This window comes from Choloepus didactylus, chromosome 15, assembly GCF_015220235.1.
Source record: "Choloepus didactylus isolate mChoDid1 chromosome 15, mChoDid1.pri, whole genome shotgun sequence".
NCBI classification, from domain to species: Eukaryota; Metazoa; Chordata; class Mammalia; order Pilosa; family Megalonychidae; genus Choloepus; species Choloepus didactylus.
Genome location: NC_051321.1, coordinates 73594418 through 73609234, shown reverse-complemented (window position 1 = coordinate 73609234; position 14817 = coordinate 73594418). Strand labels below are relative to the sequence as shown.

At 41.0% G+C, this 14817-nt stretch overlaps 1 protein-coding gene across 39 annotated transcripts in view; it reads left to right on the top strand.

Moving 5' to 3' along the window:
• The window catches only part of KCNMA1 (potassium calcium-activated channel subfamily M alpha 1), a 769155-nt gene that overhangs the window by 497336 nt on the left and 257002 nt on the right, over positions 1-14817 (top strand). For all 39 annotated transcript variants that reach the window (XM_037803851.1, XM_037803850.1, XM_037803849.1 and 36 more), the window contains exon 6: positions 11114-11189. In XM_037803851.1, the coding sequence (XP_037659779.1) occupies positions 11114-11189 (76 nt within the window). The remainder of the gene's footprint in view (positions 1-11113; positions 11190-14817) is intronic.

The window sequence follows — 14817 nt, the reverse complement described above, 5'->3', positions numbered from 1 at the left end:
TATTCTTCCTTTTAAAAATTCCTTCTATATAGACTTTTGTCAAATATCAAAGGAATTTCATGGGGTTTATTGAATGTACTTATTTGGGGATGATGAGCTAGTGATTTAATGAGACATATTATCTTCCTAAGTGGGAAGCTTTTTGCCTCCTTGATATTTGTATAATTTTCTATATATTCTGCACATTTCTTATTATACCAGTCATAAATGTATTTTTATTTCTTTTATGAATGGGATTCTTCATTGTTTTCACAATCTATTACTGCTATGTAGGGAAGGCATTGAGATTTGTGTATTTATTTTGTAATTGAACAACTTTTCTGCATGCACTTAGCAACTGGAAATCCTAAATTGTCCTTCAACTACCCCCCTACCCAAATGGCACATCATTTTGTCTACTCCATTCCCCATTTTTTTCCTTATAACTTCTTTTCTTATTGCATTGATGAGAAGATACACTAGGATGCTGGGGGTGGATGTCATTTTCTGGCCTTAAGATGAATTGAAATTCCTCTAATGATTTGCCGTTATGTATATTTTCATGTCATCTCTTGGTTTGAAAGAGGTTTTATTTATTTATTTATTCTTTAAATTCATTTTATTGAGATATATTCACATACCATGCAGTCATACAAAACAAAGCATACATTCAGTTGTTCACAGTACAATTACATAGTTGTGTATTCATCACCAAAATCAACCCCTGACACCTTCATTACCACACACACAAAAATAATGAGAATAAAAATTAAAGTGAAAAAGAACAAATAAAGTAAAGTGGCCTCCTAATACAAGGTCTTGAAGATGTTTCCCTACATTATCTTCTAGGAGTTTTATAATACTGTCTTTTATATTGAGATCTTTGATCCACTTTGAGTTAATTTTTGTGTAGGGTGTGAGGTAGGGGTCCTCTTTCATTCTTTTGGATATGGATATCCAATTCTCCCAGCCCCATTTGTTGAAAAGACTGTTACGTCCCAGTTCAGTGGCTTTGGGGACCTTATCAAAGATCAGTCGACCATAGATCTGAGGGTCTATCTCTGAATTCTCAATTCAATTCCATTGATCAATATGCCTATCTTTGTGCCAGTACCATGCTGTTTTGACTACTGTGGCTTTATAATAAGCTTCAAAGTCGGGGAGTGTAAGTCTTCCCACTTCATCTTTCTTGTTTAGAGTGTCTTTAGCAATTCGAGGCATCTTCCCTTTCCAAATAACTTTGATAACTAGCTTTTCCAAGTCTGCAAAGTAGGTTGTTGGAATTTTGATTGGGATTGCATTGAATCTGTAGATGAGTTTGGGTAGAATTGACATCTTAATGACATTTAGCCTCCCTATCCATGAACATGGAATATTTTTCCATCTTTTAAGGTCCCTTCTATTTCTTTTTCTTTCTTTCTTTTTTTTTTTTTTTTTTTGAACCAAAAGCCCAGTTTATTCCAACACTCAGGGCAGCAATGATAGGAAAACAGTTAGGAATGGATCAGCAAGATTAGTGAAGGAAATGAATTGGATTAGCTGAGTCACTAATCAGAGCCATTCTGATTCTCTATTTTTCCCCTTTGAAATCAGGTGGGGATGTTACGGCAAAAAATATCTGGTTGGCAGAGAGTGTTCTGGATATCCTGAAGGAGCAGAGGTAGAGTCCACCATGACGAATGGGATAAGAGCCAGATATGGCCTTGGGGGTGTGAGTGTGGAAAATGGGGATGAAACGATTGTGTGAAGACTCATTAGGTGGCCCCAAACATCTTAAATTAGAGAGGGGAGACGAGGGAAGGGGAAGGCAAGTGAAGGCATCAGTGCCATGGTGTGACCCTAGGGATGAAGGAGTGGGAAAGAAGGTCTTTGCTAAAATATCTCAGAGCCCAGGAAAATCTGATTCATCTGATAAGGGTTTATTTTTGATCCAGACTCCTTGGAATGTTTATCTGGGCAGGGTGGAGGGGAATGAATGAGCTCAGCAGAGTGGGACCAGCCAACCACCCATGCCTGGCAGGTACTCTTTCTCCCTTCCAAGCCTCTCAGTCCAACCCATACTCTCTTTCTGAAGTGACTGAGGAGGCAGGGGGCAGGGAGGAGGTGCAGGGTGGGAAGAGGTAATGAGGACCAATGTGCTTTGCTAGAGTTTGCATACAGTGTTTGGAGGCTCCAGGGGTAGAGAGCATACCTTCTATTTCTTTTAGTAGAGTTATGTAGTTTTTTTTTGTATAGGTCTTTTACATCTTTGGTTAAGTTTATTCCTAGGTACTTGAGTTTTTTAGTTGCTATTGAAAATGGTTTCTTTTTCATGAGTGTGTCTTCAATTTGTTCATTTGTAGCATATAGAAACATTACTGACTTATGTGCATTAATCTTGTATCGTGCTACTTTGCTAAATTTGTTTATTAGCTCTAGTAGCTGTATCGTCGATTTCTTGGGGTTTTCCAGATATAAGATCATATCATCTGCAAACAATGACAATTTTACTTCTTCATTTCCAACTTGGATGCCTTTTATTTCTTTGTCTTGCCAGATTGCCCTGGCTAACACTTCCAGCACAATGTTGAATACCAGTGGTGACAGCGGGCATCCTTGTCTTGTTCCTGATCTTAGAGGGAAGGCTTTCAGTCTCTCACCATTGAGTACTATGCTGGCTGTGGGTTTTTCATATATGCTCTTTATCATATTGAGGAAGTTTCCTTCAATTCCTACCTTTTGAAGTGTTTTTATCAAAAAGGGATGTTGGATTTTGTTGAATGCTTTTTCAGCATCTATTGAGATGATCATTTGATTTTTCTATTTTGATTTGTTAATGTGTTGTAATACATTGAATTTCTTATGTTGAACCATCCTTGCATGCCTGGAATGAACCCCACTTGGTCATGGTGTATGATTTTTTTAATGTGTCTTTGGATTCAATTTGCAAGTACTTTGTTGAGAATTTTTGCATCTATTTATTAGGGAGATAGGCCTGTAGTTTTCCTTTTTTGTAGCATCTTTGCCTGGTTTTGGTATTAGATTGATGTTAGGTTCATAAAATGAGTAAGGTAGTGTTCCGTTTTCTTCAATGTTTTGAAAGAGTTTAAGTAAGATTGGTGTCAGTTCTTTTTGGAAAGTTTGGTAGAATTCCCCTGTGAAGCCATCTGGCCCTGGGCATTTATTTGTAGAAAGCTTTTTGATGACTGATTGGATCTCTTTGCTTGTGATTGGTTGGTTCAGGTCTTCTATTTCTTCTCTGGTCAGTCTAGGTTGTTCATATGTTTCCAGGAAATTGTCCATTTCCTCTACATTATCCAGTTTGTTGGCATACAGTTGTTCATAGTATCCTCTTATAATTTTTTTAATTTCTTTAGGATCCGCAGTAATGTCACCTTTCTCATTCATTATTTTATTTATATAGGTCTTCTCTCTTTTTGATTTTGTCAGTCTAGCTAGGGGCTTGTCAATCGTGTTGATCTTCTCAAAGAACTAACTTTTGGTGTTATTTATCCTCTCTATTTTTTTTTTTTTTGTTCTCTATGTTGTTTATTTCTGCTTTAATCCTTGTTATTTCTTCTATTTGGTTTAGGATTGGTTTGCTGTTCATTTTCTAGCTTCTTCAGTTGATCCATTAGTTCTTTGATTTTGGCTCTTTCTTCCTTTTTAATATATGTGTTTAGTGCTATAGATTTCCCCCTTAGTACCCTTTTGCTGCATCCCATAGGTTTTGGTATGTTGTATTTTCATTTTCACTTGTCTCTATGTATTTAGCAATTTCTCCTACGATTTCTTCTTTAAGCCACTGATTTTTTAGGAGCATGTTGTTTAACCTCCAGGTATTTTTGAATTTTCTAAGTCTCTGATGTTTATTGACTTCTAATTGTATTCTATTGTGGTCAGAGAATGTGCTTGGAATAATTTCAATTTTTTTAAATTTATGGAGGCTTGTTTTATGTCCCAGCATATGATTTATTCTGGAGAAAGTTCCATGAGCACTAGAGAAGAATGTGTATCCTGGTGATTTGGGATGTAATGTTCTATATAAGTCTGTTAAATCCAATTCATTTATCACATTGTTTAGGTTTTCATTTTCCTTATTGGTCTTCTGTCTGGTTGATCTATTTATAGGAGAGAGTGATGTGTTGAAGTCTCCCACAATTGTTGTGGAAACATCAATTGCTTCCTTTAGTTTTGCCAATGTTTGTCTCATGTATTTTGTGGCACCTTGATTGGGTGCATAAACATTTTTGATTGTTATTTCTTCTTGTTGAATTGCCCCTTTTATTAGTATGTAGTGACTTTCTTTGTCTCTCGTAACAGCCTTGCATTTAAAGTCTATTTTGTCTGAGATTAATATTGCTACTCCTGATTTCTTTTGGCTGTAGCTTGCATGAAATATTTTTTCCATCCTTTCACCTTCAATTTCTTTGTGTCCCTGTGTCTAAGATGAGTCTCTTGTATGCAACATATTGATGGTTCAATTTTTTTGATCCCTTCTGCCAATCTGTATCTTTTAATTGGAGAGTTTAATCCATTTACATTAAACGTTATTACTGTAAAGACATTTCTTGAATCAGCCATCTTATCCTTTGGTTTATGTTTGTCATATATTTTCCCTCTCTCTCTTAATGTTGTTTAACGTACCCATACCGAATCTCTTTAGTACTGTACCTTTCTCCATCTCTCTCTCTCCTTTCTTTGTTTCTCTGTCTGTAGGGCTCCCTTTAGTATCTCAAGTAGGGCAGGTCTCTTGTTAGCAAATTCTCTCAGCATTTGTTTGTCTGTGAAAAATTTAAGCTCTCCCTCAAATTTGAAGGAGAGCTTTGCTGAATAAAGTATTGTTGGTAGGCAATTTTTCTTGCTCAGAATTTTAAATATGTCATGCCACTGCCTTCTCGCCTCCATGGTAGCTGCTGAGTAGTCACTACTTAGTCTTATGCTATTTCCTTTGTATGTGTTGAGTTGCTTTTCTCTTAGTGCTTTCAAAACTTGCTCCTTCTCTTCCGTATTTGACAGTGTGATCAGAATATGTCTCGGAGTGGGTTTATTTGGATTTATTCCATTTGGAGTTTGCTGGGCATTTATGATTTATGTATTTATGGTGTTTAGAAGATTTGGGAAGTTTTCCCCAACAGTTTGTTTGAATACTCTTCCTAGACCTTTACCCTTCTCTTCCCCTTCTGGAACACCAGTGAGTCTTATATTCGGACGTTTTATATTATCTATCATATCCCTGAGGTCCATTTTGATTTTTTCGATTTTTTTCCCCATTCATTCTTTTGTTCTTTCATTTTTCATTCTGTTGTCCTCCAGGTCACTGCTTTGCTGTTCAGCTTCCTCTAGTCTTGTACTATGAGTATCCAGAATCTTTTTAATTTGGTCAACAGTTTCTTTTATTTCCATGAGATCGTCTATTTTTAATTTACTCTTGCAATTTCTTCTTTATGCTCTTCTAGGGTCTTCTTTATGTCCTTTATATCCTGTGCCATGCTCTTCTTCATGTCCTTTATATCCTGTGCCATGGTCTCGTTGTTCATCTTTAGTTCTTTGATTAATTGCTTCCAATACTGTGTCTCCTCTGATCTTTTGATTTGGGTGCTTGGGCTTGGGTTATCCATATCATCTGGTTTTTTCATATGCCTTAAAATTTTCTGTTGTTTTTGGCCTCTTGGCATTTGCTTAACTCGATAGGGTTCTTTTAGGATTTGTAGATCGATTGAAATCCTTATCTCTAATTTGGCAGATCTACAGCTTTGTGGAGAACACTTTCTCTAACCAGCAGGTGGTGTCTACGAGCCACTTACTCCCCTCAAGTCAGTTCTCCCCCACTTTGTCTTTGTGGTGAGTCAGGGTGTGAGTCTTGTGGGGTCCAACTGGTGCACCAAGCTTGCATGTGTAGTTGGTGTTGCCTGCCCTGAATATGGGGTGTGTATTTGAGCAGTCGGTGGTGGGGGGTGGCTCTAACAATCAAATCTCCCTGGTGTTCCTGGAGATTTAAAACTGCTGCAATAGTGTAAACGTTCAGTTCAGTCCTGCCACGGTTTGTCTCTGCCGCTGACCCACAAGTCCTTGGTATTGGCATATGGCCCCTGGGACTTGCAAGTGGGTCCCTCTTCCAGCCCATGCACCCCCATGTCCTCTGTTGAGGGATGACTGTGCTATGTCACAGGTGAGCGCCGTGCCCCCAGGGCGGTTCTGGGCTGCAGGGCTGTGTAGGGGCTTTCCCAGTCTGCTGAAAGGATGGCTGAATGGGGCGTGTTAATTCACAAAGCTCCGCCTTCCCAACTCTGGGACAACCAGCTGAGGGTGAGGGAAAGGCTAATGTCCATGCCTGATTTTGTCATGTGTGTGTGTGTTGTTGGAAACACTTCCTCTCACACTGGGTTGTCTGGGGCAGCTCTGGGCTGTGGAGCTGGTGCCTGGAAGGAGTGCTCCCTGCCCACTGGGAAGATGGCTGTGAGGGGACGCCCCCCTTTTCTTGGGAAGTTGTGGTGTTTAGTGAATTTTCTCAGCCACTGGACTTATTGCCTTGTGTCTCAGAGCTCTCTTAGTTCTGCTCTTGTCTGGGCCCAAATTGCAAGTCTTTGAGGCTTTCTGTAATGGACTTCTTAGAGTAATTGTTTCGGAAAAGAGAAAAAGAGGAAAAAAAAAAAAGAAGGGCCCTCCTTGCAGATCTAATGGGCTACTGAAATGCTTAGAGACAAGGAGATTAGGGCCATTAAGGAATGATCCAGGGAGCAGAGAAACCGGCTTTTCAGACAAAGAAACTCGCCTTCTGGATTTGTATATGATCCTGACTGCCTGAGCTCTGCCCTTCCCCGTTCTGTGTTCACCAGAACTCCAAAAAGTCTCTGCTTTTATTTTTGGGTTTTCCTTGCTGTCTTTTGTATCCGTATCTCCTGTCTGCCGGGCTGGCTGCTCCCAGATTCTCTGGTGTCTGGTCTCAGTCTATCTATGGTTGGAGTTTGTATCAGTAGAATGAGTTTCCGATAAGAGCCGCCACTGCAGTTCTCCCTCCTGGTTCCCAGCACCGATGGCCCCTCCTCCCACGGGACTGAGCCTGGTAGGGAGGCGCATGGGTCCCCTGGCCACGAAAACTTACAAATTTCGCTGATCTCAGCTGTTCCACACGTTCGTGAGTGTTGTATGAAGTATGCCCAAAGTGAAATTGCTCTGCGTTGTCCAGTCCACACAGTGCCTGGCTTTCTACCTACTGCCCTGGAGGAGTAACTAAAATGTACACCTCACCACTCCGGCATCTTGCCCCGCCTTGAAAGAGGTTTTAGCAATAATTTTAAGGGAATCACCTTACAGTATGAGGCACAAGGATTATTTTAAGAGTGATGAACTTCGATGTTTACAAAAAGCTGTGTTTTGAATCACTGAGTTGATCCTGTTGCCTTCCTCCTTTGATTTATAGGCGCAGTTAGAGAGATACTTACTAATATTTAACTATACTTGATTTTCCGCAGTGAATTTTATCTTCTCGTATCTCAGGTTGGGTACCTGAAAACAGACTTGAGACCAACAATTTTTCTAGCTAGTCTGGCTTGATGTAAGGATAAAATCGAGATTCATTTTTTTAAACTTGTGCGGAACTTCTCTTGTGCTTTTTTGTTAATGACTTCAGTGTCATGAAGAGGACCATTACAAGGGTTGGGCTGTGTACGTATGGGTCTGTCTGTCTGTCTCTCCCTCCCTTCCTCCCTCTTTGTAAAAAGATTTTGGGGGGAAACTGTTCAACAATTTAAACTTTCCTTTGATTTGGACTGGCCTTTCCCCCAATCAGTAGTCATAAGGTGTTTTTTCACTTTATATGTATTTCTTCTCTTTTCATTCCGCTCTTCCCTCTTTTTTTTCCTCTTCTCCTCCTTGCTTTCCTTGCTGTGTCGAGCTTTCTCTGAAGCAGATTCCTTTCTTCCTGAGGATGCCGCTCTCCTTTTCCCTCTGAGCCTCTTTCCTGGAGAGAACCCAGGGGTCTGCATCTGAGTTTAGGTTGTGGCTCCTGCACCTCACTTTGCTCACAGTTCCCCCAGCATCCAAATCCATCTCCGTTTTCTTTGCAGTTGTCTTACTTTGGGTTCTTCCAGGAGCTGAGCCTGAGACATGGCTCCTGGTGCAGGTGGTTTGTTTGGGAGGGGCCGTGGGAAGCAGTCGTGAAGGAGCAGGAAGAGTGAGGCAGGGAGGGAGGAAAGACCAGACGAGTGCCTCCCTGATCTCACTACGGGTGTGCCCAGCCAGGCTCAATCCATGTGGAGTGCAACACAGAGTTGCCCTTTTGGAGGGCGGGGGGTGGGGCTGGGACATTTATGCACGGACTCCCACTCCTGCTGGCTGCAACTTGCTTCTTGGGGGCTTTTCTTATCCCCTCTCTTTCAGGCTGTCTTGTGTGGGCTGGAGGGTCTCTTTTATGGGGAAAAATGTCTTTTCCATCTCCAAGCTGGGAACTACTATTCTCTTGAGAACCCATGTGTTTTTCTCTTTTGAATACTAGTAATCTTCTGTCTTCCTGCTGCTTGCTCTTGCTGAGAAGGTGTGAAAGCAGGACGTGCAGCTGACCTCTGTCAAGCAGGCATGGCCCTGTGACCTGCAGTGCACGTGTTTCCTGTACCCTTATTTTCTGCACAGGATCTCAATGAAAAGAAAAGCTTTTATTCCGTGTGTTTTTATGAGTCACTTTAAAATGTGGCAAGCTGCAAATAAACAAATGAGATAGGATGCAAATGGCATCATTTAAAGATAAGAAAGAAATCCAGTCCTGAGTTTGTGTTATTTGTATTCTATTTTTGTTTCCACGAAGGAAAAAGTATATCTGTGCACACCCAGAATTTTCAGGATTAAAGCGTGAGTTGCTGATAGGTTACTAATAAAACTTGACATCTTTGACTGGTTTCAATGATAACTGCCAGTCTTTTCCTACCTCTAGTTTCTAAATTTGTTATTGTATTTTTCAGCAGTATGCAACATTGGTGTCCAGGTAAGATCAGCAAGCTATGTCAGACTGGATGCTTACAACCAATGACAGTTTGTTAAAAATACACTTCCCATTGCAGTCCGTACCCTCTTCCCCCTGATGGCAATTTAGTAGGTCTTGAGAACATCTTTGAAAAACTTTTGCACAAACTGAGCAAGTGAAAACATCTTTGAAAAACTTTTGCACAAACTGAGCAAGTGATACATTTTCTGAGACCTTGGACATTTGAGAATTTTTTTTTTTTGTAGTTTCTACTCTTGAACAGCCACTTGACTGGGTATAAAAGTTGTGAGTCAGAATTTGTTTCAAAATTCTGAGTGTGGTTCAATTGCTGTTAAATGATTATTGTTATAGAGTAACAATATGCTGCTAGTTTCACTGCTTTTATGATTTTAGGAGATTTATTTTAATACTCAAAATTAAAAAAGAAGTGCCAGATGCTACTTTACATTGATTTCTAAGCATTGATCACAATTTTGCCTTTTATCCTTAGTCTTTTTTTTTTTTTTTTTTTGTACCTATACAATAACCTTTCTATGATGCTCCGGCTGTTGCTTATATCTATATGTTGTTCATACTTCCCTTTGAAACACATTTCATTTACTGGTTGGATATCTGTGGTCTTTGCTCCATTTCTATTTTCTCAAGTCTCATCTTTTCTCTTCTTTTTCCATATTTTCCCAGCATTCTGAGATTTCTTCTCAATTTTGTACTCTGCATCAAGGTGTGTTTCCAGCTCTGCTAACTTAGCCTGTCATCAATTTGGTGATGGCCCTGCTTTTGGCTCCTGAGCCTGTTCATTTCATCATCACTGTATTTTCTTGTTGAGTAAAAGTAATATAAATAGCATTTAGAATTGAAGGTGAATGCTTTCTGAAAAAAATCTCTTGTCCACGTAGACAAATCCTCATCAGATGAGAACTTTTCCTTGGAGCCGTTATCCTTTTCTCCTTTACTTGTGCCATGGGATTTTCCCCAATGGGCTTCAAGTTGATTTTCCCTTGTTAACTTACTCTTGAACAAGGACGGCTCTAACTGGGCCCAGTGTGGAACCGTTTAGGGGGAAAAGTTCCCGTCTGTCTTCTCCCCTGTAAATTCGTCCTGGGATCTGTAGTCAGCACTGTCTTTTAGTCCCCCCTTTGCTGTCCCACATGTGGAGGCAGGATGACATCTCATCCACTGGCTTTGAGCCCCTCATGCCCTTCCTCCACTCTGAGCCCCTTCTTGGCACATGGGGGCTGATTAATAAAACGCTCTCAGGAATGAGCCAAAAGGAAATCCTCTTGGGAATGGGTGTGATATTGAAAGCATCTCAAAGCTGTGATCATAGCTGTTTTGCAACCAGTTCTCTTTGGGGACGGCCAAGTCTCTAAAGCCCGTGACTGACTCAATTTTTTGACTTATAAATTTGACCTCAGCTGAAATATATTCTACATTCTACCCTTGCCTATCAAAGCACAATAATAATTTGTGTTTTCCTTGCCTCTGTCTCTTTTCTGCCACCTAGAAACACTGACTCCTTTATTGACCTCAGGAGAGGTTCCTGATTTAGAAAGGACAAATATTTATCTTGACACTTAGTAAAAGTGGAATTGTATAAAGTTTGAATCCTGAAGTTTGAATCTTATTGATCTGACTCTTGTTTTTTTGTCAGGGATAGGGGAGAAAAATAGATAACCTTGTAGAAAACAGATAGCACTGTGGACTGTACTCTTATTTTATTGGGGCTGAAGATAAAGATAAAAAAAATCCATCAAAGACTTAAGGTTATCCGATTTGTTCTTAATCTGCTCTTAGCACAAGGGTAATGTGCTACTACAAATGCCAGTGTTTTTCAGAGATGAAATCTTCCCCCAAAAGAGGAACATAGAAACAGTTCTATACAATCAGAGATCAGCAAATGAGAAACCCCATTCAACTGGGCTCTCCCTACAAAACCTTCCCTAAAGTGGCTCCAGACAAGGCACCTTTAGTTAGAAAGTCAGTTTACCAGCTGAGATTGAACTAGTCAAGAATCAGAATGAAAGTACCTGTCCAAGGTACACTGATGGTATATCTTCTGCCAGAAATACGTATACGTATCCCTTCAACCTTGTCTGCTGCAAATCAAATGGGAGAGTGCAAATATTAAAACTTCACATTGCAAATAATCCATCTCTGTTTCATTTCTCTTTCCAGGTTTGAGATTTTTAAGAGCTCTCAGACTGATACAGTTTTCAGAAATTTTGCAGTTTCTGAATATCCTTAAAACAAGGTAAGAAGTTCATTCTCATGATTTTTCTCACTCCCGCACCCAGTGCTAAGTTGTAAATATAGGGTGTGTTTGCTTTCATCACAATAAAATCGGAGTTGCGTTATTGACAGAAAGAGTGATAGAACACAGACATGGGGAGAAAGCCCAGAGGAGGACCTGGAGTTGCTTTCTTACCCAGCGATTTGGGAATTGTGCAGGAAAGAGAGAGGCACAGCCATGCACGTGGACAGGCAGGTAGGGATAGTTTGGGGGAACTGAGGTCATTGCCTGGGTACTTTGCGGGGTGCTGTTGCTTGGAGATCAGCCATGGCTGGCATGGAGAGGGGTGTTCAGCAGATGAGGGATGGATTTGCTCATTGATTGGGAAATCCTTGCTGCCAGGTTCTAAATTGCCCCTTTATTACACCACTAAATAAGAAATTGAACCTGACTGTAAAAGCAATAGAAGCAGTGCTCTTTGAGAGGCCATTGCAAACCTCATACTGCAAACAGAAAACCATTTCATTTCAGAGTGCATTTAAGATATTCACTATGTAGCCCCTGGGGCTTGCTCTGTGAATTACCTTTTGGGGAAAGCCTAAAAACCTCCCACTGAATATACCATGACTACTTCTGTTAACTGTGTTATGATCTGGAAAGCAACCACTGGACCAGGAGGAAAAATCCCCCAGAGGATCTCTTTCCTGATAACCCGCTGGTTCGCAGAGCTGGCCTGAAACCAGGGCCGTCCTGTCTTGATGAATAAACTAATAAAAGAGGTTAGGCGCACTCTAATGGAAAATAAGTGCAGGTCATAAATTTCTCTTATAGGAAATTACACTTAAGCTCACTTCTAATGTTCCCTGTCCTCTCTTGCCAGCCTTAACGTGTTTGATAAATGCTTAAAAATGGGACCCTTCTCTATTTTGTGATTTATAATTAATATACCTGCATTTTGGAGGGCTTGGATCAAGCACTGTTTTCCCAGGAAATGAGGGTAGGACTCGGCTTCCAGAACCTGACACGTCCAGCAAATACAATCAAATGTTGGCTGTTGTCCGTGTTGTGTTGTGTTGTGTTTTGTTTTGTTTAATTCCAAATTGGTTTCTCCACTTCCACTACTCATCTATGCAAATATAAGGTTAATTCATTTTCTAAAAATATATATATATATATATATATATATATATATATATATATATATATAGATAGATAAAGACTTCTATGGCTTTGGGTATATGTATCTATTGTAGCATGTCCTATCACCTTTCACATCTCATTATCCTGAGGTCATAATTTGTCAGTTCTCTGTTTATTAGTATATAATATTATAGATATATAGTAAATACAGTTTTTTCTTCATATTTTCCTCTGAGTGACAATAACCTTATTTTCTACCTTTTGTATGGGTGTTCTATGCAATGTACCCTGTGCAATGGTTTGTACTTAAAATACTCTTGTATTTTTTTTAGTGGGGGTGGTGTTAAGTAGAACCAATTACATTCCCTGGTATAATGCTTTTCTCCCCCCATTTCTTGTTTACCTCCTCAATTAGAGGAATTGTTATTCTCTTACACCAGCATTTTAAGAAGGTGTCATTCCTCTGAGGAATAACATGGAAGGGCTTGGATTCTCGCCCTCCTTGCTATGTCATGGGTCCACTTTGGACTTTGTAGAGAACAATGGGCCAGCTGCATAAAGATATCTTTTTTGGGGGGGAGGGCTGTTGTTGGGAAACCCACCAATTTCTCATTCCTTGGAAAATATTCCTCCCCCTGGCATGCAGGAACTGTCACTGGCAGCCCTGGTGAAGAGGCCACCTGGTGGGTGGTTTGTTCTCCCAGGGCTGAAGCAGTCAGCTAGGGAAAGAGGTGGCTCGAGGGAAGAGGCGTGGGGAGATGTTTGGGGATGACCCCAAAATAGCAATTCCCCAGTGTCTACTTTCCATTAAATCAAACTCCTCCAATTGTCAAAGGGTGTTTTTCTTCACAACCCCACGAACTACAATTCTCCAGTTCTGTTGTATGGTCACAACCAGTGATTAAGATGACTCAGCAAACTGGAATTGAACCCCTAAGGTAAGGTATGGGGGCGCTCAGGGGTTAGGAGGCAGGGAGAAAGGTAATCGAGCTCATTTTTGGCTTGAGTTGTGGGGCAGTCAAGGATCTTCTCAGGGAGAAGGGGTTGTTCCAGGTAAGCCTGCAAAACACACATGGGTGAGAAGATTGGGCTCTTGGATAATTCTGTGCTCCTGGAGGTTGGAGGTTCTGTGGCACAAGGAAGTGGGGTAAGGTTAGGAAGGTAGGCAAGGGCCAGGCCACCAGGCACAGATTAACATTTCATTTAATTGTAAGGACTCCATAGGCTTTAGAACAACGGTCTGAGCCCATTCTCTCTCTAGGAGCCCAGCTAATCTCAGCCCCTTCCCTCTTTGCACCCCCAAGCCCAGGTCCCAGAGGCCCTGCTGCAGAGAGATGGAAGGCTTGAGCATTGTTGCTGTGTGTCTCTGTCTTGACTCCTCTTACGCTGCTTTGACAGCAGGGGAGGGTGGGTGGAGCCATGCAGTCACCCTTAGGGGAGTTTTTGTCTGGCTTTTGCTGGTGGCCAATTCCTGCCAATCTGTGTTAGGCAGGGATGGAACCATTGAACGTGTGATTTGAAATAATGACTTGAAGTTGTTACAGGAGGCAGGGATGGAACCATTGAACGTGTGATTTGAAATAATGACTTGAAGTTGTTACATGTCCTGCTTCTTGGCCATGGAATCCTGGAAAAGGTCTCTGGTGGGCCCTGCAAGGGTCTCATGTCCAGCCTTTGAAGATTGACCATGTTCACTGATGTGAATGACCCTCATGGCCATTGTAAACTACTAGGATGGGGGACTGGAAGTGATAACGGAAACACAAGAATGATTTTCTATAGATGGGTTAGGTTTTCATGATAAGGTCAAAATCCATCCTTCCTTAAGGTCTAAGAACTGGTGTAGGATGATTCTAATCATTCTAATAATCAGCAACTTTTGTGTTTGGCCGAGACCCCTGGACTATGAATCTCCTCAGTGGCCCCTTTTGCCATGCACAGCCCACAACCTTGCCCCTGCACCTCCTCTCTTCTTCCAAGGAGCCCTTCTGAACCTGCTAAGGTTTGAATCTCAGAATATGGAGAAAGTCCACTAAAGAGTTAACCTTGCATCTTTTGCATAGCTTTCAGATGATTGCCTGGTCTTAGAGTTTAATTTGGAAAGCAAATTCCTAATACCAGGAATCTGCAATGATGCTGATGTCATAAAAATAATCAGATTGCAGCCCTTAAGATGGACCATTTCAGCAGCGGTGATTAAATGTTCCACATGCAGCAAGAGCTCCCGGAAGCACCATTAATATCGCTGTGACAATCATTTAGAGATTAATAATGACCATATTTAGGTTGTTTGTCCAAAGCACCAAGAGGCTCAGGGACTCCAATAGGTTTAAATCTCAAGAGGGCTCAAAATGGTTGTTGGTGGAGCACTGATTTGTTCAGGCCCCAAGGAGCATGTAAGTGAGTGAACGTGGCACTTAATTATCCCTGAGATCTCCCCATCTGCCACCCGTGGCCCTCTCCTCATCTGTTTCTCACTCTCCAATGTTGGAGCAAATTTAGAGGGTAC